Here is a 27,785-nt window from a genome sequence, read left to right on the forward strand (position 1 = left end):
AGCTTACTCCCGGTGGAAAAGCAGGGCCAAATGCCGAGATGGGAGATGGGGGTGAACAGGGAGCAGGCTGTGAAGATGACGCATCACACACAGGCCATTTTCAAACTAGGAAGCTTGTTTTGGCTGAACCCAAGTCCCTCCAGAAGGAAGGTGAGTGAGAGCAGGTCCAGTGGTTCTTAAAACTTACAGTCCCAGGATTTGTGTGGGGAACTTATTAAAATGGCACATTCCTCATTATTCAGCCATAAAAAAGAATTAAATCTTGTCATTTGTGGAAGGAGCTACAGGGCATTATGCTAAGTGAAATAAGGCAGTCAGAGAAAGACAAATACCATATGATTTCACTCATGTGTGGAATTTAAGAAACAAAACAAATGAGCACAAGGGAAAAAAAAAAAGAGAGAGAGAGAGACAAACCCAGAAACAGACTCTTAACTACAAAAGAACAAACGGATGGGGGGGAAGGGGGGTAGAAGGGGGGAACCGGAGACGGGGATTAAGGAGCGCACTTGTGATGAGCACCTGGTCATGTAGGGAATTGTTGAATCACTATATTGGACACCTGAAGCTAATATTACACTGTATGTTAACTAAATGGAACTTAAATAAAAACCTTATTAATAAATGAATGAATGAATGAACGAATGAACGAACAAACAAATGGCACATTCCTGGGCTTGGGTCAGCCTTTCTGCATCAGACTTTGGGGTTAGGGCCCAGAAATGACCTTTTAAACAAGCACCTCAGGCAATTCTGTTCAGGTGATCTGTGAGTTACCCCCCTCCTTTTTATAAAGATTTTATTTATTTGAGCGAGCGTGGGCAGAGGAGCAGAGGGAGAGGGATAAGCAGACTGCGCTGAGCGTGGAGCCCAATGTGGGGCTCCATCTCACGACCCTGAGATCATGACCTGAACCGAAATCAAGAGTCAGATGGTCAACCAAATGAGCTACCCAGGAGCCCCTCTGTGGATTACCTTTTGAGAAACAATGCTCTGCACTTCCGCCAAGAAGGAGGCAAGACAATACTACCCGAAGCAGTCTACAGATTTTAATGCAATCTCTATCAAAATTCCAGCTGTTAGGTCAGCAGAAATGGAAAGGCGAATCCTAAAATTCATATGGAATTGCAAGGGACCCCGAGCAGTCAAAACAATCTTGAAAAAGAAAAATTTGGAAGACTCACACTTCCTGATTTCAAAACTATTATGAAGCTACAGTGCTCAAACAGTGTGGTACTGGCCTAAGGACAGACATACAAATCAATGGAACAGGAGTGAGGGTTCAGAGAAGAAATCCACAGAGTCAAGGGAGTGCCAAAATCGATAAGATCGCCAAGATCATTCAGTGAGAAAAGAACAGTCTTTTCAACAAATGGTGTGGGCACAATTGGGTTGCACACATGCGAAAGAATGAGGTTGGATCTTTACCTCACACCATATACAAAATTATTTGGAAATGAATCAAAAATGAATGAGAGCACTAAATCTGGCAATGGTTTCTTAGATATGATACCAAAGGCACGAGCAGCAAAAAGAGGAAAGATAAACTGGACTTCACCAAAATTAAACACTTTTGTGCATCAAAGGACACCATAAAGAAAGTGAAAAGACAGCCCACACAATGGGAGAAAATATTTGCAAGCCAATATCTGATAAGGGTCTAGTGTCCAAAATACATAAAGAACTCCTAAAACCAGTAACAAAACCACAAACAAGCTAATTAAAAAATATGCAAAGGACTCGAACAGTCATTTCTCTAAAGAAGACATACAAATGGCCAACAAGAACATGAAAAGATGATCGACGTCATTAATCATTAGGGAAACGCGAATCAAAACCATGCAATACCATTCCATACCCAGTAGGATGACTAGAAAAAGGAAAAGTCCTTCCTACCTGCTGGAAGGAATGTAAAGTGCTGCAGTCATCATGAAAACAGGCAGTTTAACCTCAAAAGGTTAGACACAGAATGACCATATGACCCAGAAATCTCACTCCTAGATATATCCCAAAGAATTGCATCAGATGTTCAAACAACACCTACACGAATGTTCACAGCAACAGTCTTCACAACAGCCAGAAGGTGGAAGCAGCCCAAACGTCCGTCAGCTGTTGAGTGGATGGACAACACGTGGTCTGTCCACAGGGTGGGATATCATTCAGCGGAAGTACTGATAGGAAAACAACACGAACACACCTTGAAAACACGATGCTCTGTGAAAGAGGCCCATTGCAAAAGGCCACCTATCATATCAGTCCCTTTACACAAAATGTCCAGAAGAGGAAGATCCATACAGAGAAAAAGCAGATTCGTGGCTGCCAGGGGCCAGGGGAAAGGGGGCTGGGGATTGGCCGCTACGCGCACAGTGTTTCCTTGAAACCTAATGAACATGTTCTGGAACCAGACGGTGATGAAGGTTGCACGACATTATGAATGTGCTCAAAGCCACGGATGGTAACTTTTATGTTACATGGACTTTACCACAGTTTTTTTTTTTTTTTTTTAAAGGAAAACCTGACAAGCCTTGGTTTTCATGATGTACTACTATTTTGCAAAATGTTATCACTGGGGAGGCTGAGGAAATGGTACTCAGATCTCTATTATTTCTTACAAATGCATGTGAATCTGTAATTATCTCAATAAAAGTTAAAAAAAGTAAGCAGCCTCAAATTTTGGCTTATTCATATTCAAAACTGCATAAAAATGAAAAAAAAAGGAATGAAGGTTACAAATGTAAAATGGAGCAAATCAGGAATTTAAGATTTAAAAATCATTTGGAAATGCTGAAGAATTAATGTATAGCTTTGGTGTCCTTCCAAAGACTGTGTGTGTGCCCTGCTCCTGCTTATTTTTGTGTCTTTCAGAGATGAGATACAGGGCAGGTATTAGGAGAGAGCACACCCACTTTCTGGAAGTATCTGGTGATTTAATGGCAGCCATCAACAGGCTCTGATATTGACATGTCAAAGAGGCTGCTCATGGCAGAGTTTCCCTTGATCAAGACCTCACAGGGGGAAAACCAGGCTGCTATCCTGCGTTCTCAAACAATAAACACTCGTTACTAGTTATCAGCCATAAGACTGTATTTTATTTATTCCAAGCTGCCAGTATTACAGTATAAACCATTACTCTTTCCCATCAATCAGGAAATTCTACAGGCAGAACTTACTATGAGATCCTCACCAGACATACAGTTCGAGTGAAGGAGTGAAGTTTTCCTGTGATGCAGCACTCTGCCTGCCCAACTAGGGCCCCCGGGGCCTGTCCTCAGGTCAAGGGCTTCATCTTAGCTGTCAAGTGCAAAGACGTGCTTCTCAGCTTAGATAACGTGAGCTAGAAATGGGATGGGTTCTGTGTTTCCTGGAATGAAGTCAAGCTTGTTTTTGAGTTATATACAGGATTTGTTAGCTCTAACTCCCCCAAGAATTGGGGCTCCAGCCACTGGATTCCTTGCGGCAAGACTACGGTCCCAGGAGAAATGTTTCTGGCGACCATATTAAGACTGTAGCCGAGAGTCCCCGCTGCCTGCTGCGCACACCTCTGCCAGTGGAAGCCACCAGCAGGGGAAAGTGGGCAACCCAGAAGGCATCTACCTCTCGCCCAGCGACTCACTCCAGAGGCTGGTGGCTCTATCCGACTGAAAGCTTGAAAACCAGACACTGGTACAAACAGGCCTGTATTTAAAGCACCAGCAGACTCTCCGAGCGAGTGGGGGCCGAGGGTCCGAGGCGTAGACCCTGCTGTCTTTTCTTCCCACTGAGCATGTGACCCGGGGCGGGTCCCCGCCCCCTCGGGCTCTGTGTCCTTGTTCTGAGGGTGTCAGATGGCCTGCCAGGCCCCTGCCTCGGGGTTTTCGTGCTCTCACACCGTGCCGCACCCTCCGTCCTCGCGGCCCGGAGACCGGGAGGTCCTCTGTTGGAGGCCTGTGACGCCCTGGCTTGGCAAGCTGCCTCGGGGCTCCTGCGGACGGCATCCTGGGCAGTCTCATGGGGGCGGCTCTGCTGGGACTTGGTGAACACACCAGGCTGAAGTGTACGATTTTATCTGAAGAATGAGCTCCATTGCTAAAAATGTTTGACAGCTGCTGGCCCAGCCGTGAGGCTACCAGAGGCCGGTCCTGGGGTTCTGCCCCTGCTTCTCTCCTCTGGTCAGCCAACGGCAAAGCCCGACGCCCTCTCCCCCCTCACTCCCACGCTGGCTCTAGCGATTTCCTACACCTCCGCATCTGGTCTGAAGCAGGACCTGGAATCCAGCGAGTTGCAGCATCTGCTGACAGCAGGCAGATGCACTGAACAGAGCACTCAGAGGCCGCTTCCCGGGGCAGCTGTCACGTTCTTTCCCTCCTGAGTGGGGGCTGGCGAAGCCGACGGTGGCCACTCCTTCTGTCCACTGCTGGGGACCTTGTCACTGACACCAGCCCGACACCTAGGCCGTGGTCTGCGTTGGGGCCCCAGTGCTGCAGTGACCCCGGAAGCCCACAGAAACTGTCCAGCTGCACTGGCCCCTAGGTGTCTCGGACAGCTGACGTCATGGCAGCTGCTCAGACGCAGGCCCGCCACCACGGTCCCGGCACCGCGGTCCCGCCCGCTGGCTGCTGCACCGGCAGGCCCCGGGACTGGCCCTGAGGGAGTGATGCCCACAGGACGGGACCCTGTGGCTCTGCCCCTCTGGCTGGCATGCAGGCCCCTCCTGGTGCTCACAGCTGTCTGGGGCACACGCACATCAGGCTGGGACATGGGACAGGTCACACGCCATGCTGGAGATGGACGAGGGCACTGCTGCGGGCCCAGGCAGCCCACAGCACCTGGCGCTCCTTTACAGGGAATCGCAGCCTTCCAGAACGAGGGGAAAGGCGGAGACTCAGCTATCCCGGAGAAGGGTACTATTTCTTAGCAACAGGGTTTGAGGGGAGCGCTCAAACACAACTCTTGCTCAAATGAGCTACAGGAAAACAGGCAGCATGGGGAAAAAAAATAAAGGAAGTGGCAAAAAATTTAGTGTTCCTCAAACTGAGGTTTTTATGTCCAACAGCATCAGACACCATTTTTGGAGGTTTCCCACCTTTACTTGTAGGCTGCCCCGCTGAGTTCACCAAACCCGGGACGTGTAAAGGGAACCCCACCCACCCCTAACTACCACTCAGATTTCTGAGGGCCAAACGAGCATGGATGGGGGACGTGGGCATCCCCCGAGGGCTGGACCATGGAGTGTGGAGTTGAACTGGGTGCCTCCACCCAGATTCTCAGCACGAGGGTGTCAGAATCAGCTGTGGAGCTTTATTTTTTTATTTTTTTTAAAGATTTTATTTATTTATTTGACAGAGAGAGACACAGTGAGAGAGGGAACACAAGCAGGGAGAAGCGAGAAGCAGGCCTCCTGCTGAGCAGGGAGCCCGAGGCGGGGCTCGATCCCAGGGCCCCGGGATCATGACCTAAGGCACAGGTAGATGCTTAACGACTGAGCCAGCGAGGTGCCCCAGCTGTGAAGCTTTAAATCCCACGGCCTCCTGGGCCGGGAAAGCAGAACGAACGCACACAACCCCCATCTCACTCCCTTTGCCACACACAGTGAGAACAAGAGCTCAAACAGGCTCAAACCTCCTCTGCACTGGGAGAACAAGAGGGCCAGGCGGCCACCCGACTGGGGAAGTGGGAAGGCGTGGGGGAGCAGGAAAGGCCCTAGTGGGGCCAGAAGGCCGAGGGAGTCCAGAAAACAGCCCAGCCAGCCACCACACAGGGAGCCCCAGGCAAAGCTCCTCCCAGCAGTGTGCACCACTCTCAGAACCAAGACTGCTAACATCCGAGGCCAGCCTCTGCCACAGAGAAGATGAGACAGACGCAGAGAACAGGCAACTCCAGGGCATGGAGACCACATAGGAGAAGAAACTTCAGAAACATCCTCCGGGGGACAAAAGGAAGTCTGACAGCGGGAAACAGCAACAGGGACTTCCAGGAACTAAAAACAAACCCACAAAATCATCCAACGGGGGGGGGGGGGCGCACTGCAGGACAAAGCTGAGAGTGTCTTTTAGAAAGCAGGACAAAAGCATGAGAGAAGACAGGAGAGGGAAGAACAGCGGAGGCCGGTTTAGGAAGGCCCCAGTACAGAAGCGGGAATCCCCGAGACAGCAAATGGAGAGAACAGGCGGGTAGAGGCAGGAAACAGATCACCAACAGGGTGGGACACAGACTCCAGGCTCTGAGCCCTATCAGCACAGAGGCTAAAATAGGTCCTGCCCGAGGCGCGCCACTGTCTGTTCTGGGAACACTGGGAACAGAGAGATCTTACAAACTTCCAGAGAGAAAAGCAGGCTGGGTATCAAGGATCAAGAATCAGAATGGCTCAGACTTCTCAACAGCAATGCTGGACACCAGGAGATGATAGAGAAAACCCTTCGAAATTCTAAAGGAAAACAATTCCCAACCCAGACTGCTCTACCCAGCCAAGGCCAAGGGCGAATGCAGGCAAAAGACTTTCAAGTTACTTCTCATGAGCCGTTCTCAGGAAACAACAGAGGACAGAGCTCACCAAAACGAAGAGGAAGGCATAGGATCCGGGACAGAGGGGATTCAACAGGGGTGGGGGGGTGGAGGCAAAGGGCAATCCCAGGTAGACTGGATGACCAGGCCAGGCGAGGGCCAGCCAAAGCCTCCAGGAGAGATCCCTCCAAGAGGATGAACTGGATGGAACCAGATGTGCCCAAGTGTACGGAGAGGAAATGGAGACAACTGACATGGGGGTGAATATGTAAAACCACATAGAAAACGAGATGGAAGAACAAGACAATTATCCAATCGAGGAAAAGGAGAGTGGTACAGACAGGAAAATGTAGTGTAGGTTGTTACCCCCTGGCTCAGCTGTGAGGAGCATGTTCCCTGCCCTCGCACTGTGGACAAGAGTAAGGGGCGCTGTGGCAGGCAGGCAGGGCTACAGGATGATGAATTGCTCTGCATCCTTCTCTCCCAGCAGGGCGTCAACAGAAAGCACTTAGAGCTGGAAGGATTGAGAAATCGCTCCGTAAGCCATCATTCAGGGATATGAAGCTAAAGGGAAGTAGCTCCCCAGAGAGGGGAAAACAGATGGGGAGGCTTGTTTCTTGTAGCTTCTTCTAGCTGACGTTAACCTCTGTACTTATGTGTGTGACTTGGATTAAAACCAACCAACTGAGGCGTCGGAGCCCCACTCCAGACCTGTTGAGTTTATCTCCAGGACAGGGACCCACGCCAGGACCTCTGAAAACATGCCTCACGTGGGCCTCACATGGATCCGATTCTTCACTCTACTGGTTAGGAAATGAAGGGCCGGGGAGTTTGGGCAACTTTCTCAAGGTCACTTGGTCTCATGGAAAAATAGGAGTATTAGTTCAGGTTCTTTTGATGTCAAGTAATAGGCTCTTCCTCTGGTGGGGACAGTCCTGGTTGGTGGGGCCACAGCTGCTTCCTAGAGCACCGCACCCTATCCCCAAGAGCGGAGGCCCCTGTGGGCGGCCAAGGAGAAGGCCACATGCCCACTTCCCGCCGGGTCTGTCCACGGCACTTCTGTGCAGACCAGCTGGGAGGGATGCCTCCTGCAGCACTACGGACTCGAGCACTGCTGGCTCAGCAGGACCTGAGTGGGGCCATGCAGAGGGCCGGCAGGCACACGCAGGGGGCACTGGACCAGTCCCCGAGAGAAGTTTCCAGGGCTCACTTCAAAACTTCCTCATTCAGCTCCTGCCCGGATCTGGGCCAGAGGACATCTCGAGTCTTCTCTTCACACAATACGTTCTCTAAACCCTACGGTCCCAGTTCTCATTTGGGTGCTACTAGTATTTAGTGCTGAGAGGCACAAGAAACTAAGGTCTCCCGGTGCTCAGGACCCCAGCCACCAACTGTCCTGTCCAAAGCCCCAAGGGGCAGCACTTTTCCCTACTCAGAAACACCAGGCCAAAGACCACATGGTCGGAGCGCCTGGGTGGCTCAGTTGGTTAAGCGGCTGCCTTCGGCTCAGGTCATGATCCCAGGGTCCTGGGATCAAGCCCCACGTCCGGCTCCCTGCTCGGCAGAGAGCCTGCTTCTCCCTCTCCCTCTGCCTAACACTCTGCCTGCTTGTGCTATCTGTCGAATAAATAAATAAAATCTTTAAAAAACAAACAAACAAACAAACAAACAAAAAAAACAAAGACCACACGGTCCACAGAAGCCAGGGTTGGCCACCCGGGGCGATGGGTGTGTTTCATGGTTGAGATCATAACCCTACCACACCCTCTTCTTTGGGTCAATGATTGGAGACAGCTTCGTGCATTTCTGTTCCCTCTGCAACCCCCAACACAACCTATGTGGCCTATCCTCTGCCCAGACATTTCTTCACTGCTTGATACAGGTTTTCAACAGCTCACAGAGGTATAACTGACATACACAAAATGTACACATTTAATGTGTGCAACTTGATAAGTTCTGACATACATATGCACTCAAGAAACCATCCCCATGTTGCTCGTCTGTAAACCCTCCCAACCCACCCACCGATCCCCAAGCTACCACGGCTCTCTGTAATCACAGATCAGTCAGCATTCTCTACACTTTATATAACTTAATCATATAATACATATGCCTTTCTGTCCGGCTTCTTCACTCAACGTAATTATTTCATCAAATTTGGAAACCTTTTGGCCATATTTCTTCAAGTCACCCCCACTCCTCTTTCTCCTCAGGAAGCAACTGCATTTGAACTAGGCCCTGTGAGGCTGTCCCATGCTCACTGATGCTCTGAGTTTCTTCCAGTCTGTTTTTTTCTCTGTTCTAGTTCGGATGGCTTCACTGCTGCATCTTTGAGTACCCTGATCTTTTCTCCTGCAATGTCTACACACTCACCAATCTCATTCAGAGTATTTTCCATTTCAGACATTGTAATTTTTATCCCTGGCAGTGTGACACAGGTCTTTTTTATAGATCCCCATTTTCTACTTAATGTGTGCAATCTTTCCCCCAGTATCTAGAACGTAAAGGGTAAAGTTATAACAACTATTTTAATGCCCTATGAATTTTATCATCTGGATCATTTCTGGGTCAGCTTCTGTTGACGGATTTACCTCCCTTCATTGTAGGTGATATTTTCCTGTTTCTGTTTGCCTCGTGAGTGCTGATCAGATCTAAGACAATGTGAATTTTACCTTGTTGGTGCTGGATATTTTCATAATTTATAAATATTCTAGAGCTTTGTTCTGGGATGCCACTAAGTTACTTAGAAACAGTCTGATTCTTCCAGATCTTGCTTTTAAGCTCTGGTCACCAGTACTAAAGTTGCGTTCAGTATAGGGCTGACTGTGTCCCATCATGAGGCCAAACGCTCTCATATGACCCAATTACGGATGGACGGGACTTAGGAGGCTTCCTACTCTGGATGGTGAGATCAGGAACTACTCCTGGCTCTGCCTGAGCTCCCGGGCATGCTCTCTCTAATGCTTCCAGGTGGTTCTTTGGCCCTGGTCGGTTCCTCAGCTGAAGCCCTGTGGGGCTCTGTAGCTCTGCAGTCCCTGCCCCAAGGTCCTGCCTCCTGGGCCTCCCACACACCAGAGCCATGCCCTCAACTCAAGGGGCAGGCTGGACTCTGCTAGCCCCTACCTGGAGTGCCCCTCCCTGTGCAACAGGTTGGCAACCATGGGGTTCTCCTCATTGGTTTCCTATTTCTCAGGCGTCACTGTCCTTCGTTGTCTGACGTCCAAAGTCTTGAAAACCACTGTTTCACACAATTTGTCTGGCATTTTAGTTACTTCAGGCAGGAGGGTAAATCTGGCTCCTGTTACTCTGTATTGGCTGGAAGCAGTTTATTTAACTGGTCTAAAGCTTCAGATTTCATGTCCAAGTGATGATCCCTATTGTATATGGATTGTGCCTACTGTGTACATGGATTGTGCAAGGTATCTTTATCTATGTATCATGTATTTTAATTTAAGAGAGAGCTACTTACAAATGTCAGCTATCAGTCTCGCTAGAAGAAGAGCATTTAAAAGACAATATTCTAGAGCTTATCCAGTATTCACAGACGTCAGAGCACGTGGTAGGCAGCCCGTAACTCAGTGTGAGCACGTATGTGGAAGGACACTGAGAGAGGCTGGAACAAAATGGGGATTTCAGAGGGAAGCAACATTACTCATTATTGTGCCCAAATCAATCGGGTTTCCTGAGTCCCCACTCTTGGAGGTAAGTATTTCCTCCACACAGACAAACAGTATTTTTGAAGGAGTATTTTAGTTTTTTTTTTTACTCTCCTGACACTGCTGGAAAGTAAAGGAGGTGAATTAACAGTTACTATGCGTTTTCTTTGTGCTGGTTACTTTATACACATTATCGAATACCCGCCTGCCCCCGCCCAAGCTTTATTATGACAATTTTGAAACATACAAAAAACATGAAAGAATTCTACCGGAAACCCCATACAGTAACACTTTACTGTGCATGCCTATTCATGCATCCACCCGTCTGTCTATCCACCCAGCAGTCCATCTTGCTTCTGGAGGTGTCTCAAAGAGAGCTGCAGACATCATAGAGTCTCTCCTAATTCCTTCAACATGCAAATCATCAATTACAATCAGTATTAGTTCACAGTTCTCTCTTGAGATAAAGTTTACATAAAGTGTATGGACCATAGGCACACCATTCCAAGAGTGTTGACAACTGTCATCCCCGGGGAAGTAGCCTCAAGCCCCTGCCAGTCACCCCCGCCCCACCCCTGCCCCCGTGTCCCCCAGGCAACCATGGGTCTGATTTCTGCCATCAAGATCCGTTCAGTTTGACCTGTTCCAGAATCTCCCGTAACTGGAGCCACAGAGGAGCCATACAACCTGTAGCTGTCATGGGCCTGCTGCCGCCTCTGGTAAGCGGTCAAAGGCCAGCTCCGAAGCCACTAGGGCCATCCCTCCACTGGGAACAGCTGTCCTTATCAACACTCAGCAGGACATGATCTTTTTTTTGGTAAAGATTTATTTATTTACTATTTGAGAGAGAGAGGGAGAGAGAAAGCATGAGCAGGAGGGGCAGACGGAGAGGGAGAGAGAATCCCAAGCAGACTCGCCGCTGAGCAGGGAGCCTGATGCGGGGCTCGATCCCACGACCCTGAGGGCATGACCTGAGCCGAAACCAAGAGTCAGACGCTTAGCCCACTGCACCACCCAGGTGCCCCTCACCAGGACATGATTTTAAATGGCTTTTCAAAGTACATCCTTAATTATTTATAACAACTGCCACTGTCATAATTTGCTAAGTGGACTCTCCACCGCAAGGCAGGTGCCGCACCTGCTTCACTCACCACACACAGCCTCACTGCACCAGCACAAGAGTCAAGTTCACACCGCTACTGTGACAACAAATAGCTTTGGGAACGTATTTGATTATTTCCTAAGATTGAGTCTTATTGAGATTACTCAGAGTCATGAACTACTTATTCCATAAGTAGTATAAGTTCATTGCCATATTTTCAGAAAACAAAGGTAAACAAAAGGAAGAAAAAAATCAGCCACAACAGCACCACCCGGACATAACCATTATCATCCGCTGTGTATCTTTACAGTTTTCAGCGTATACATCATTTTGTTTAAACGAAAATAGTTATCATTGAACATGTTTTGTAACTGACATTTTTACTCCACAATGTGCTGTGAGCATTTCTCCACGGGAATAAAAACTCTTCTGTGGAGTAATGTGGCAGAGTTATGGTGGATTTCCCTGAATAAACACATCACAGTTTAACTCAGCTCCTTCACAGCAAATCCTAGTAACATCCCCCCTACAGAGCAGAGACCTCCTAGACACTAAACATGTAATAACTAGCAATGACTTTTCCTGTCTCTTATTAAAAACAGGGACTCTCAAATGGGATTCTGTCTGCTGCTCTGGCATGTAAAGCTCTGTGCCCCCGCCCCAGAGGACGATACCCCCCACTGCCCCGGGGGATGAGCTGTGTTGGGAAAGTCCAGTGAGGAACGAGGCCGACCTGCTGCACAGTGTTGTGCATTTGCACGAGGGAGGGATCTAGCCCATGGCCTCCCAAGTGAGGCGACAGGGATCTGGTTTCATTATCCCCAAGGCCTATTAGCACTTTTATTTCAGGAGAGAACATTAGTCATCAATCAGAACACCCCAAAATTCTTAGAAGTAGGTGCTCAGCTGTACCCACAGAGCTTGGCTTTGGGTTGTGGGTGCCCCCTCTTTCCACTGTCTGTCCCCTGTTGAGAGCGACCTGTGCTAGGTCGGTGGGTGCCACGAGAGGGTGCAACGAGGGAGAGTGTCATCAGGGCTGCTCAGCCGTGCCTTCAGGGAGGGGTAAGGAGAGTGAAATCTCCTCGGACTGCTCTCTGCTCTGCTGTCCTGAAATGACTTTCATCTTGATGAATCGATAGAAGGCTCAGTTCAGGCGGGGGTCTCTAATGCTAACCCTTCTCTAACGAAAGGTTTCCTGATGTTAAGTGAGAACTTTTCCAAAGATCTCCATGCGTAAAGTTACGGATCCCTACTGGCAGGTCTGGGGCATGGCATTCTTACAAGTATTATCTATTATCATGCTTATATACTTATTTTGTTTTGTTGTTCATATAGCTAAAAATACCTAAAGCAACTGAATTTAAATAATTTTTTAAATATTAGTTTGGCCCTTTGCCAGACACAACTATGAACCAGGCAGAGTAAATGAGTCCTAGAGAAGCCATGAGCAGTCCACACAGGAAGGGTGGGCTGCGGCCTCGCTCCATGTGAGGCACAGCACCAAGGGTCAGGAAAGAGCAGTCTGCTCAGGAGACAGAGAGGGGACAGGAGGTGGAGGGGAGTGAGCGGGCAGGTAAAGAAGGCCCGTCTGAAAGAAGAAGTGGGGCCAAACTGGGGTGGGCACAACGAGATACTTCTCTTCTTTTCCTGGGGCCCTTGGTGCCCACAGTCAGGTGAGAGGTCACATCATCGACTGAGCTCGCTTTCGCACTACCTCTAACATGGACAGAGCATTCTCTCACTAAAGCAAAAATGCCAAAAAAAAAAATCCTAAACACAACTATAAATATTTTCTCCAAACCCTTCCATATGTTAGTTAAGTCTGAAAACTGAGTCATTTGTTTTGAGTACTTTGTGAAAACTTCACCCCAAAACTACTACAAGGGGGAGGTTTTCACCAGGGATGAGAACAGGAAACAAACAGAGTCAGTGTTGCTTAACTGTGAAGGATTTCTGGTGCTTCGCTCCGTTGTGCCCATTAGCATCTATGACCCGCCTCCCTTTGTGTCCACTGCGAACACATCCTACATGCTGGCCAGGAAGCTCAAGTTGAAGAATGAATAAATACAGTGGTAAAAGGTCAGTCATGATCGCAACATGGAAACCCCGTTTAAACTCTAATGCTCGGATCCAACCACACAGTCCTGATTTTCTAAACCCTTCTGGTGAAGCGTCATCTCCCCACTGCCACACTCATCTTGTCAGGCCCTCTGCAACTAAGTGGTGGGTCCCAGCTGCCTAGGAGGGGCAGGCCCCGCCGACTATCAGAGTGCAGTGGGCCTGGGGCCCGGTCTCGGCTTGCTCACTCACTAGGGCTGTGGTTCTGCCTGGTCACTCGCCTGTCCCAAGTCACATGCTTCCCGTGCCAAGTGGGGAGAGCCACTCCTGACTCCTACGTCCCGTAGTAAATTCAGGACTACGGCAGCTCAGGCTGGTATAAAAGCCTGGGCAAATGTAAAGTCTGACCTTTTTCCCCACAGGAACCAATTTGAAAAGCATTTTGTATCTTCAAATTCCACAGAAAGTGAATGTCTTCCCCAGCGCACTAAAAGCTAACTGAGTCAGAAAACGTGGCTCCATTCAGTGGAACTCCTTGGAATAGTTAGTGTTTAACAGCCCATTTGGCAATCATTACTTTATTCAGAGCACAGCTGAGGCCCTTTCATGTGAATTTGCTCTATTTGGCCATTTTCCTGGGCAAAGCTGTTAATCGCTACCGTCAATAGAGCACTCCAAGTAAAGCTCTCTCTCCCCAATTTGAGCTCCACTTCCTAGAAGCTATTCTAGAATCTAAATAGAGAAAGCAAGAGTAATTTGCAGGTTCACAGAGTCTCTGATGTAACCCTACGGCTGAGCCATAACTCAGCCAGGTGCCCGAGTGGCCCATGGCCGCAGACAGGGGCCCAAGTGAGGCAAGGCTAGCTGGAGCCCACACTGGTAGCAGCCTGCTGTCTGGCACCTCCCCCCCGCCGCCCCTCCCGGGTCTCCCACATCCGGGCCTTCAGCTTGATGGGCAAAGGCTGAGGCACGCCCTGCAGACCTCACTCTCACACCCTCAGCAGCCCTCCACTGATGCTGGCATGGCCCTGTGCTGGGACTCTGCACACCTTTCCAGCCACTCTAGGTCTTCTACGGCACGTGATAATGTGACAAATACTGCTGGGAACTCTCAGAGGAATGTTACTAGCAAGCAGAACACTGTGCACAACAAGCTGTGGAAGAACAAGGATTACACTGAAAACGGATGCACTCAGGAACAGAAAAACAAGAGAGAAAAATCAACAAAACCAAAAGACATTTTTTGAAAAGATCAACAAAATTGACAACTTTTAGCTCTACTAAGGAAAAAAGAGGGAAAGCTCAAACTACTGAAATCATAAACAAAAGAGGGAACATAACTATCAACCTCATAGAAATAAAAGGGATTATAAGGGAATACTATGAAAAACTGGATGCCAATAAATTAGGTAATATCGATGAACAAATTGCTAGAAAGACAAACTACTCAAATTGAATCAAGAAGAAACAGAAAATTCTAAGTGGACCTGTAACAAGTGAAGAGACTGAATCAGTAATCAAAACACATCTCACAAAGAAAAGCCCAAGCTTACACTGAGGAATTGTAAAAATGCTTAAAGAATAATTAATACCAATCCTTCAGAAACTCTTCCAAAAAACAGGAGGAAGAAACACTTCTCGACTCATCCTACGAGGCCAGCATTATCCTGATAGCAAAACCAGACAAACACATGACAAGAAAAGAAAACCAAAGACCAATCTCTCTCATGGACACAGAAATCCATGACAAAATACTGGCCAACCAAATCTAGTACCATATAAATAAAAGATTATATAGCACGACCAAGTAGGATTTATCACAGAAACAAAAGGTGGTTCAGCATACAAAAGTCAATCAATACAATACTTCATATTAATAAAGGAAGAAAACGCACAGGATCATCTCAGTAGACGCAGAAAAAGCACTTGACATAATCCAACATTCTTTCATGGAAAAAAAAAACATTCAACAAACTAGGAATAGAAAGGAGCTTCTTCATTCTGAAAAGGGCATCTATAAAAAATGCACAGCTAATATCATTATTTAATGGTGAAAGAATGGATGTTTTCCCCCTAAGATCAGGAACAAAATGAGCATGTCTGCTCTTGCCACTTTTTAACATGGTAGAGGAGGCTCCCGCCAGGGTAATTAAATAAGAAAGAGAAGTAAAAGGCATCCAGATAGGAAAGGAATAAGTAAAATTATCTCTATTTGTAGATAACATGATTTTGTATATAAGAAATCCTAAGGAATCCACAAAAAAGTTATTAGAAGAAATAAATAAGTTTAGCAAGTTCTCCAGATCAATATACAGAAACTTATCCTAGCAATGAACAAACTGAAATGGAATTGAGAAGACAATTCCGTTCACAATAGCATCAAAAAGAATAAATTACTTAGAAGTACATTTAACAAAAGTAGTTAAAAAAAAAAAACAACACATACTCTGAAAACCACACAACTGCCGAAGGAAATTAAAGAAGATCTAAATAAGTGCAAAGATAGCTCATGTTCATGGACTGGAAGATTTACTTCTATGAAGATGGCAAGACTTCCCCCAAGTGATCTACAGATTCACACAATTCCTATAAAAATCCCAGTGGGCCTTTTTTTGCAGAAATTGACAAACTGATCCTAAAATTCATATGGATATGCAAAGGACCCAGAGTAGCCAAAACAATCTTAAAAAAGGAAAATCACTTCCTGATTTTGAAATTTATAACAAAGCTGAATAATCAGGACAATGGGGTACTGGCATAATGATAGACATACAGATCACGGAAATAGAACTAAAGTAAAAAATCCTTAATTTATGATGCATTGATTCTGACAGCCCTCCAAGTCAATGTAATGGGAAAAGAATAGTCTTTTTTTTTTTTTTTTGGACAGAGAGAGTGTGCACAAGCAGGGGGAGCGGCAGCCAGAGGGAGGAGAGGGAGAAGCAGACTCCTGCTTCTCCATTCGAGCAAGGAGCCCGATGCGGGGCTCGATCCCAGGACCCTGGGACCACGACCCGAGCCGAAGGCAGACAATTAACCGACTGAGCCACCCAGGTGCCCCCAAAAGAATAGTCTTTTTAATAAATGGTGCTGGTATAATTGGATATCCATGTGTAAAAGAATGAATTTGGACACCTACCTCACACCATATACAAAAATTAACTGAAAATAAATCAAACATCTAAATATAAGGGCTAGGGGGCACCTGGATGGCTCAGTCGATTAAGCGTCTGCCTTCAGCTCAGGCCATGATCCCAGGGTTCTGGGATTGAGTCCTATATTGGGCTCCCTGCTCAGTGGGGAGTCTGCTTCTCCCTCTACTTCTCTTCCTGCCCCCTGCTCGTGTGCTCTCTCTCTCAAATAAATAAAATCTTAAAAAAAATAAATATAAGGGCTGGAACTATAAGATTTCTAAAAAAAACACAGCTGCAAATCTTCATGACCTTGGATTAGGCAACAGTTGTGCACATGTCATCAAAGGCATATGTAAAGTGTATATCTGATAAGGGTCTAGTATCTAGAATACCTAAAGAACTCTTATAACTCAATAATTAAAAGACAAGAGGCGCTTGGGTGGCTCAGTTGTTAAGTGTCTGCCTTCAGCTCAGGTCATGATCCCAGGGTGCTGGGATCGAGCCCCACGTCAGGCTCCCTGCGCAGCAGGAAGCCTGCTTCTCTCTCTTCCACTCCCCCTGCTTGTGTTCCCTCTCTCGCTGTGTGTCTCTCTGTCAAAGAACTAAATAAAATCTTTAAAAAAAAAATAATTAAAAGACAAACAGCGCAGTTGAAAAATGTATACATAGTTCTCCAAAGAAGATATACAAATGACCAATAAGCACATGAAAAGATCTTCAACATCATTAGTCATTAGGGAAATGCAAGTCAAAACCATGAGATACCATTTTTACACCTATCAGGATGGCTAGAATAAAAACATCGGGCAAGAAAAATTTTTGGTGAGGATGTGGAGAAACTAGAACCCTCATACGTTACTGGTGAGATGTAAAATGATGCAGCCACTGTGGAAAACCATTCATTTGTTCGTTTGGTTTTATTTTTAAGTAATTTCTACACCCAATGTGGGCCTCAAACCCACAACCCTGAGATCCAGAGTCATGTGCCCCATAGCTGAGCCAGCCAGCTGCCTCAGGTCCTTAAACATTTAAAACATACATTCACCATCTGACCCTGCAATTCCCTTTAAAGGTATCTACCCAGTGGGACTGAAAATGTAACTCCACACAAATACTCATCCACAAATGTTCACAGCAGCCCACACATGGGTACAACCCGAATGTCCATCATCTGATGAATGGATAAGCAAAATGTCCATCCACACGACGGAATATTATTCAGTCATAAAAAGGAACGAAGTACTGATACATACTACAACATGCTACAGTGCTTATAACGGTGATGCTAAGGGAAAGACGGCAGACAAAGGCAGCCATGTACTGTACGATTCCATTTATGTAAAACAGGCAAATCCAGGAGCAGGCAAAGGCATAAACAGAGAAAGGAGATGAATGGCTGAGGGAACTGGAGGTTCCAGGAGAAAAGGGAGTAACTACTAATGAGTATGGGTTTTCTTTTTGGGGTGATGAGAAAGTTCTGGAAATGGACAGTAGTGATTGTTGCTCAACTTTGTGACTATACTAAAAACCCCTGAATTATACACTATGAAAAAGGTTAATTAAAACTCTTTTTTTGTTTGTTTGTTGTTGTTTTCCAGGCTTCCCGCTGAGCAAGGAGCTCGATGCGGGACTCGATCCCAGGACCCTGGGATCATGACCTGAGCTGAAGACAGACGCTTCACCCACTGAGCCCCCCAGGCAGCCCACTTTTTTTTTTTTTTAAGTAGGCTCTATGCCTAGGGTGGAGCCCAACACGGGACTTGAACTCACGACGCTGAGCTCAAGAGTCAGACGCTTCACTGACTGAGCTACCCAGGCACCCCTGAATTATAACTCTTAAAGGAATTAATATAAAGCTCTTAGAAAAAAAAAAGGAATGTGTTAGCAATGACGTATCAAAGGGCTCAGGTAATAAGAAGGTGGCTTGCATAAAAAGAATTTCAGAATGATAATGACACAAGCCACCCACTGGCCTGTCTCTCATCACCATGACCCAGCAGTGTGCAGCAATGCCAGTGACCATGGGCTCCCCTCTGCCGGGTGGCCTGCTCCTGCCGTGCTGTTCTTAGTGCAGCACTGTACGCAGAGAAGGGAGCGTGCATCCTAGTTCAGTACGTGTGACCTCGAGTTTGCACCGTGCTTTCTGATCCACGAGATGCCGTCCCTGACATTATTCTACTCACTCTTCCCTCAATCCCATGAGGGAGGAAGACCTACCAGTGAGGACACAGAGTCTCTCTGGGGCCATGACCGCTAACTGGCGGCCTGCAAGAACTCTGACCTGACCCCGGGTTCCACTGTAGGGCCTCCCAGCACACACCCCACGTCTGATGGGAGAACTGGCCCTGCGCCTTGCTCCTCGATTTCTGTTGCCCCATCCCTGGGGGTTCACGATGTCCAAAATGTGGATGATCATGAACACAGGCATTTACTCAAATGCTTGATTTCATGCCTGTCTCCATTCAAGCATTTGTTTGCCCTGCTGCCGCCTCTGCAGATGGCAACTTCGTTTTTTTTTTTTCCAGGATTTATTTATTTATTTTTAAATATTTTATTTATTTATTTCACAGAGAGAGAAACACAGCGAGAGAGGGAACACAAGCAGGGGGGAGTGGGAGAGGGAGAAGCAGGCTTCCCGTGGAGTAGGGAGCCCGATGCGGGGCTCTGTCCCAGGACCCTGGGACCATGACCTGAGCCGAAGGCAGATGCTTAACAACTGAGCCACCCAGGGCCCCGAGGTTTTATTTATTTGAGAGAGAGTGAGCCTGAGCATTAGCAGGGGGAGGGGCAGAGGGAGAGGGAGAAGCAGGCTTCCCGCCGAGCAGGGAGCCCGATGCGGGGCTTGATCCCAGGATCCTGGGATCATGACTTGAGCCAAAGGCAGACGCTTAACAACTGAGCCACCCAGGCACCCCGTGACTTTTAATTTCTTTGCTATACTTTTGGCTATGTTTGATTTTAATTTTATTTATTTATTTTTAAGTAAGCTCTATGCCCAGCATGGGGCTTGAACTCACGACCCTGAGATCAAGAGTTGCATGCTCCACCGACTGAGCCAGCCAGGTGACCGAATTTTTTTTTTTTTTTTTAAAAACAATGTTCGTTTTGTAAAAAGTTAAAAATTTTGAGAGGAAAAAAAAACCTCTCAAAAGTGCTGACTGAGATCATCTTTAACGATGTGTTCAGTTGAAATTCCACGACTGGGATGTCAATGAGTGAGCACACGCTGGGGGCATACCCTGTTCCCCGGACACACACCTCTGCCCCCACTTGCTGGGAGGCCTACACAAGCAGGTGCCGCCCTGTCGCCAGGAACCACACTCTGGCACTTATCCCATGGAGAAGCAGCTTGCTATCAGTTCGGTGTTGCTTACCTGGACAGGTGGCTCAATCATTATCCAGGCCGGAAGCATCAGACTGGGATTGAGAGGCTGGGTCCCCACTCGGAAGTAAACCCCACCCCTGGAATCACAGGCCCAGATGTGCTGATTGCCACAGGCCAAGCTTGTCAGTTTTACAGCTCCTGTAGACAAATAAAGGAAAAGTCCACACACTAATTACTTTTGTAAAATGACGAATCCTTCATTTAATCTATGGACTTTGGTTTTATCCTTCAAAGGAAGAGGGTGAGGCTGCACTTGCAGTCGCCCCTGTTGTCTGAGGGCAGCACAGCTTAGGGGGGTTGGCTAGGCCTCCGGCTGCCCTGCCACCTGCCAGGCGCCACGCGGAGGCTCGCCTGCCCCACAGGCGAAGCAGTCAGGACGCTGTCAGCACGGGGCCCCAAGCCAAGAAACGCAGGGTTAATATCTGTGTGTGCCTCATCGTTAGCTTCAGCACGTAAGCGCATACCACCAGCAAATTCTGCCTCTGGGGAGAGGAACTCCTCTTTATCGGGAATCCTGACCCTGAGAATTCATATGAAGTAGCTAAATCTCCTAGAATCTTCATGTTTCTGTTCACATTTCTCCTGGTTGATTAAACCAATTTTAAGAGAAAAGGAAACGGGAGGAGGCTTTAAGGAGAAATTACACTTGATTAATAGTCCACCTGGCAAAAAGAACAGCCAAGAGTAACCGAGCAGCTGCTGTGGGACAGGGAGCAGCTAAGTCTGACAGCCGCACTTCAAGCCCTGCGCCAGTGACGCAAGGTGACTACTAGCTCCGGTCACACTCGAGGTCGTCAGGACTCAGGCACGAAGACTTGCCCCAGGTCCCAGGGCGAGGATGTGGCTAAGCCAGGAGGCAAAGGTCTGAACCCAGGCCAGCCTGACTCCTCCACACCAGCCATCTGCCCTCTGGGACTCCAGTGAATGCACAGATCGGATGTTCAGTTCAGTCAGTTTTGACAGATGAATGACCCCAGGGAACCAACATCCTGTCAAGTTATAAAACATTTTCATCACCCCGGGAAGTTCCCTTGGGCCCCTTCATGTCAATCCCCTTGGTTCCGAGGCACCACTTTTCTGATTTCTATCACCATGGGTTACTTCAGTCTGGTCTAGAGGTCCATATAAATAATCATAGGCAGGCTCTCTCTGGGCTGTGGCTCTGTCACTCCGTGGAACGTGTGCAGGTTTCGTCCCCAGTGTCACTTCTTTATGTTGTGAGCATTACTCCACTGCATGCCAATACTGCAGTCTACCCAGCCACCTGGCAATGGACATCTGGGCCGTGTCCACTTCCTGCTATTAGGAGTGAAGCTGCTACAGTCACTCCTGTAGAAGACTTTTTGATGAGCATGTATTGTTTTTCTTGAATGGTACCCAGGGATGAAGTGCAGGGCCACAGGGTGGGTGTACACTTGCCATCCTGCACACCCACCAGCTGTGCAAGCCGCTGCCCACACCCTTACCAACACCTGGTCTTGCCACCTTTTTCACATCAGCCATTCTAGGAAGTGTGAAGAGGTATCTCGTCATGGCTTTAACTTGCATTTCCCTGGTAACTAATGATGCTGAGAATCTTTTAATGTGCTTATGGGGCATAACTTGCTTATGGGGTATATCTTCTTTTGTGAATGCCTATTCAAGCCTCTTGCCCATTTTTTAAATTGAATGGTCTGTCTTTTGATGACTGAGTTAGAGGCGTTTTTTTTTGTATATTCTGGATATGAGTCTTTTTGTCAGACATACACTTTATGCCTCTTTTCTCCCAGTCCGTGGCTTGCCTTTTAACTTTCTTGAGTGTTTTTTGTGGAGTTTGTAATTGCAGTGGGTCATTCTGACTTTAAAGCAGGGGGAGAAGGTGGCACAGCTACGTCCCATGGCCGTGCTCACAGTTGTCCCTGGGAGTGGATGGCAGCCCACAGATCTGTGCTGAAGCCCAGGCATGGACCCTGCTACGCGGAAATCCTGTCAGGTGCCTTCAGTTAGGACACCAGCTGGAAAGTATTCACTGACCACTACACAAACAGTTCTCGGTATTCCTTTGTGCATGCACTGAAGTTAACTGTAGTTTTTCCTTCCTTACTCTTTTATACAATATCTTACCAAGGAGTTTGAATGGACTTCCTAGAGCTCTAACATTACATAGTGAAAGACTGGTACCAATCAAAATACACTACCTTCAGCAGTAAAAAACAGAAATAGCTGAGAAACAAATGCTAATTTTAAAATGTTAAATGGAAATTAATTTTATGCTGGAGTCTTCAATCTGCCCTACTAGAAACTCTAGGCAATACTGGATGGTGAGAACAGTTACATGGGGCCAGCATCTCCAATAGCAGTGACTAACACCACTGCCACCAGAAAACACAGTTCATATTACAGGAATATTCTTTCAGGACAAAAGTAAAGGCAACTAGAATACACATGTCAGTATAGATAATAGCTTAATTCGGAACTGAAGAGACAGGTCAAAGAAGAAAACGTTTAACTGAAGGCTGCAGTTTCCCACCTCACAGAGGGCCCCCCAGGTTACCTGAATACAGACAGTTCATGAGACTGCTCTGCAGAGATGGTCAGGACAGGGGGAGAGACTCCTGAGCCCTCCCCAAACACTATACTGCCCTTCGGTCCCTGTGAGTTAGACGGGGCCCGTGGCTAGTCTGGACAATGGGCTGTGACAGGCAGAAGCGATCTGCCCCTTCTGCACTGAAGCATAAAAGAGCTGGCAAAGGGTCTTTCAGCTGTCCCCTGCTATGGTGACCAACACAGTGAAGCCACAGAGCTCAGCAGCAGGACCAGCAAACTGCCACCCAAGGGACACAATCCTAAGAGACTAGGAGCCAAAGGTTGAGAGCCAACTTTGTGGCAGCAGGGAAGCAACATTATATGAAGTCGCTGATATTCTGGGACCATTACTACGTTACCAGCCTGATGAACAGAGACACACTACAATTTTCTTGCCTTTCCCTGTTGTTTTTTCTATTTATTACTTTATTCAACAGAGGAGACACTTTCCCTTTAGGATTATTTTTCAACATATATTTTAGGACAACATAACATTTATTTGGTGTTTTATCATTTATAAAACACTTTTCTGCATAAATTACTGCCTAATATATTCCTCTTTGTTATCTAAGGGCAAAAACTGACACTAGATATTTCCTTATTAAATGCTGCGACCAGACAAATTAAATTACAAATTGCATTAGTTTGCTAAACATTCCAAGGTCTGACAGAATGCATATTTATGTTTTATGTATACTGGGAAATGAAATGTTATCAGCATCTTAAATATCTGCTAAATGATGCAAATTTTCTTCTAAAAACTAGGACTGTAAGAGATCACAAAACTCCATATTCAGTCTCTAAAGCTGGGTTCAGCAGACAGACATTTTATTTATTTTTTTGTTTTTGTTTTATTATTTTTTTAAAGATTTTATTTATTCATTCATGAGAGACAGAGAGTGAGAGAGAGAGAGGGAGACAGAGGGAGAAGCAGGCTCCCCCAAGGAGCAGGGAGCCCAATGCAGGACTCAATCCCAGGACCCTGGGATCATGACCTAAGCTGAAGGCAGACGCTTAACCATCTGAGCCACCCAGGCGCCCGTTTTTTTTTTTGAAAAGATTTTATTTATTTATTTGACAGAGGGAGACACAGTGAGAGAGGAAGCATAAGCAGGGGGAGTGGGAGAGGGAGCCTGATGTGGGGCTCCATCCCAGGACCCTGGGATCATGACCTGAGCTGAAGGCAGACGCCTAATGACTGAGCCACCCAGGAGCCCCGGTAGATAAACATTTTAGAATTCTCTTAATTTAATCTCTAAGCAGCAACTGACATGGTAATTTGAATAGGGGCAGAAAAGAGTGATGTTAGGTCTTAAGAAAGAAACAAAGGTAGAAATCACATTCATGACTTGATACTTTGCAAAAGTCATCCATGAAACTGAAATTTTTTTTTTAAGATTTTATTTATTTATTTGAGAGAGAGAGTGAGAATGAGTGGTGGGGAGGGGCAGAGGGAGAGGGAGAAGCAGGCTCCCCACTGAACAGGCAGCCTGGGAGGTCCTCCCTGCTCTGTCCTTCCCCTGGCTCTGGGATCCAGGACACCGGGATCACTACCTGAGCTGAAGAGAGAGCCACCCAGGTACCCCAAAACCGAAATTTCTGCTTGCAATGTAAAAGCTGGTGACATTCCAGACTTTACAAGAACCTGGCATGGCTGGCATGAGGTGGGCCGCTTTCCACGGTGAGCACCGGGAAGATAGGCTTTCATGTCTCATGTCTGTGATGTCAGGATACTTGTTAAGAAGAGGCCAGGACTGCAGAGAACAGCACAGATAAATCACATCCCTGAGCAAGATGGTGGCAACTTGTAGGTAGATTAACCAATTATCGTTCTCACACCTGCCTGTTAGGCAGTTTTATTACTGATTATCAGTATCAAGGCCAAAGACAGGATCAAAACTCGTAGCCTGGGGTGCCTGGATGGCTCAGTCAGTTGTCTGCCTTCAGCTCAGGTCGTGATCCTAGGGTTCTGGGATCGAGTCCCGCATTGGGCTCCTTGCTCAGCAGGGAGCCTTTGCTTCTTCTCCCTCTGCCTGCCCCTCCCCCTGCTGTGCTCTCTCTCTCTCTCTGACAAATAAATAAAATCCCTAAAACAAACAAAAACTAAAAAAAACCTCGTATCCCAGAATTACTTAGAAATGGGAGTTACCAGTAACAACCAGTTTCCCTGACGGTCTACTTTCCCACTGGGCAAGATGTGGCCAAGCAAGTGGACCGCCTCTGTCTGCAGACACCACACAGGGTCAGCCTGAAAGGGCAGCTGTGACAGAACAGGAGCAGGGCACTCAGGGCACGGGGGTGGGGGGGGGTGGTGGGGAGGGAAGAGGCAAGCCTCCCGAGGGAATGCGGACTGAAGGAAGCCGGGGGTGGGGCGGGGGACAGTCTCGGCGGAGGCCTAAAGGAAGAGCTGGGGGAAGGACAAAGCAGGGAGGACATTCTAGGCCGTGGCAAGACAAGGGCAAGGAAGGCCAGGCCAGGCTGCGATGGCCTTGGGGGCCACCCTGAAGGCGGCGCACTGTGGCGCTCTCTCATGCTGAGGGTTCTTCTCAGGAAGATAGCTCTGGCCACCGTGGGAAAGGTGGGCACACTACTGCGTGGGGGGAGGGGAGCAGGGAGAAGAGCCTCAGAGACCCCATGGGGTAGATGGAAGAGACAGTGCTAAGGCACTGGCCCCAAACAGCCACAGGGGATTCTGCCCTTTCCAGAAGAATTCAATGGGAGAAGAAGAGCGAAATCAGGAAAAGGAGTACATTTGGGAACGAGAAGTTTCATGTTGAACAAAATCCTCACATGCAGAGTCATAGTCCTGAAAGGCTGTGCACCCACCATGGCCAATGAAGCATCCCAGTTAATCCCAGATAAGTAATTCAAGGCAGCATGAACGCTACCTCGATCACCACCCTTTCTATTCACTACTGTTTGATGCCTGCTGCCTTATGACAACGGCCATGGCCGCTCCCACGTGGGGCCCTGGGTGCAAAGCACACAGCTGAACTTAAAATCTTCACCCCCTCATTTAGATACCAATTTATTTATTTATATTTTTAAAAGATTTTATTTATTTATTTGACAGAGAGAGACACAGTGAGAGAGGGAACACTAGCGGGGGCGCGGGAGAGGGAGAAGCAGACTTCCCGCTGAGCAGGGAGCCCGATGTGGGGCTCGATCCCAGGACCCTGGGATCATGACCTGAGCCGAAGGCAGATGCTTAACGACTGAGCCACCCAGGCGCCCCTAGATAATAATTTAAAAAGCCACCTGATTCACCTGTTTGCCCCACAGGCTACAAAGACCACCCTGGAGAGAGCCCAGCAACACAACACCTGGTGGTCCTTGACTGCCTGTTACCCTCCCCCTCCCAGCACAGTGGGAGGCCAGCACCTTTCCTACCTCACCCTGTCCACCTCCTCTGCCCAACACGAACCCTACCAACTCAGGACGTGCTGTGTTCTTCTACATTTAGAAAATGGGGAAAGGATTCTTTCTCCATCATTTCAGTGTCTGCTAGCAACCGAGATAAATAAACAAAATCTAGAGCTCAGACTAAGAAAGGCAGTGCTTCCCACAATCACCCCACCAGGCACATGGTTAGACAGCCCCCACCAGCCTGGGGAGCGATGCAGCTAGCGCTGGCTCGGAAGCGACCCCGCCTAGGACACCTGCCCCAGAAGCTCATGTTGATCCCGGATGCTTCCTTGCATCATCCCTCTGCGGTGGGGACTGCTGTTCCCATTAGGATTGAGGTTTAAATAAGGGAACCCAGCAGCTCACCCAGGATCCTGGAGCCTGCCCAGGATCAGGTCTCTTAAACTGAGCCTTCATCCCACCAAAGCGGAGTTTCTCCCCTGGAAAGAATGGCCACCCCACTGAAGCCCAAATGGGCACCTCAGAGATCTGCAGGAGTCTAGCCAGCTAGCCAGTGCTGGGAGGACTGATCTGGAAGGGAGACGTGAGCTGTGGGCCCAGTGCCTGTAGGCCTGGGCAGAGCTGGTTCCGACTCCATGCAGCCTGGCAGCACGCCATCTACTCGGCACCCACCGCAGCACATGGTGTCCTCTGAGACACACGGAGGGGGTGCTGCAGGGAAACAGCTCTGCCTCTCACCCAGACTGTTCAGAAGAGCAAGGCCTCCCACAGGCCTAGAGATTCAGTCGCGGGAGGGCACAAACCGTGCCCTGGCCTTCTGACCTCCAGAAGGAACTGGCAGCATCTCCCAAACTGGCCTGGTTGAGGCTGCTAGAGAAAGGCTCCAGCCAGATCTCTGGATGGTGGCAAGGCTTCCCAGGGCATGCAGGAGGGTCCCCCATCACCAGCACTCAGGGCCATGAGCAGCCACAGCTTTGTCCGTTTGGTCACTGTCAGTAACGGTGGCTGGTAAATACTCTCAAAAGCTGGAAGGGGATGGCCCCGGTGCTCGGATTAGGTACAAAAGACAGTGTACGAGGCCAAAAGCATAAGTCATCAAAATGACCCTGGAAAATTCCTATTTTTAGTATATGTGCTGCTGAACTAAGCACGACCCTGGACTATTCCCAGCTTTGGAACAGTTTGCTTCTTCAGTTGAGAGCCAACCTCCCCCTTATTTAAGCTGGATTATATCTGGCGGCTTGCTAGCCAAAAGAACAATGATCTTTCTATATAGCACCTTACAGGAGCCACATGAGCTGAAGAGCAGCTGAGGCCTGGCCTGCTTCATGGGATGGTGAGAGGCCCCTGGCAGCCAGAGATGCAGCCAGGGGCTGCTGGGGAGGCATGCATATATATATATAATTTTTTTTAAAATAGGAGCTTGTGCACCTCCTATTTATTTCAAATTTATTTGAAAGAGAGCATATGTGTGAGAGAGAGAGTGCACAAACAGGGGGAGGGGCAGAGGGAGAGGGAAAAGCAGACTCCCACTGAGCAGGGAGCCCAAAGCAGGGCTGATCCCAGGACCTGAGCTGAAGGCAGACACTTAGGGTGCCCCTATACATGTATATACTTAAAGTAAACTCTAAGCCCAATGTGGGGCTCAAATTTATGAGTCAGAGATTAAGAGTCACACGGTCTACTGAGCCAGCCAGGCGCCTCTCCCCTTTTTCTCTGAGTACATGTGGTTGAATTCTGAAATACTAAATGCTCGTACAATTCAACTTTACCACCTACAAACAAAAAACACTGGTTGTCCGTTTACCCAAATGGGAAACTGTATGGCAGGGGAGTGTTCCTAAGGCCTATGTGGACCTTCTGGAGACGCCTGGAGCAGCCTCTGCCTTCAGACAAGTCTCTGCTGTCAGACTAGCCCCCCATAAGCTGCCGGTTGTGCAAGAACTTGCCTGGAGAATAACCTAATGCTGTGGGCTCCCTCTAATATCTTGTTTTTTTTTTAATACAAATGAATTACTGATAATTGGCAGCATGTTCCT

At 47.8% G+C, this 27,785-nt stretch overlaps 1 protein-coding gene across 3 annotated transcripts in view; it reads right to left on the bottom strand.

Moving 5' to 3' along the window:
- TECPR2 (tectonin beta-propeller repeat containing 2) overlaps positions 1-27,785 on the bottom strand; it is a 98,897-nt gene that overhangs the window by 11,692 nt on the left and 59,420 nt on the right. For all 3 annotated transcript variants that reach the window (XM_028099891.2, XM_088024440.1, XM_028099880.2), the window contains exon 17: positions 19,805-19,953. In XM_028099891.2, coding sequence (XP_027955692.1) covers positions 19,805-19,953 — 149 coding nt within the window. The remainder of the gene's footprint in view (positions 1-19,804; positions 19,954-27,785) is intronic.

The sequence above is a fragment of the Eumetopias jubatus genome, unplaced genomic scaffold (assembly GCF_037043125.1).
Source record: "Eumetopias jubatus isolate StellerSeaLion01/CBP00866 unplaced genomic scaffold, mEumJub1_p1.0 scaffold_7, whole genome shotgun sequence".
NCBI classification, from domain to species: Eukaryota; Metazoa; Chordata; class Mammalia; order Carnivora; family Otariidae; genus Eumetopias; species Eumetopias jubatus.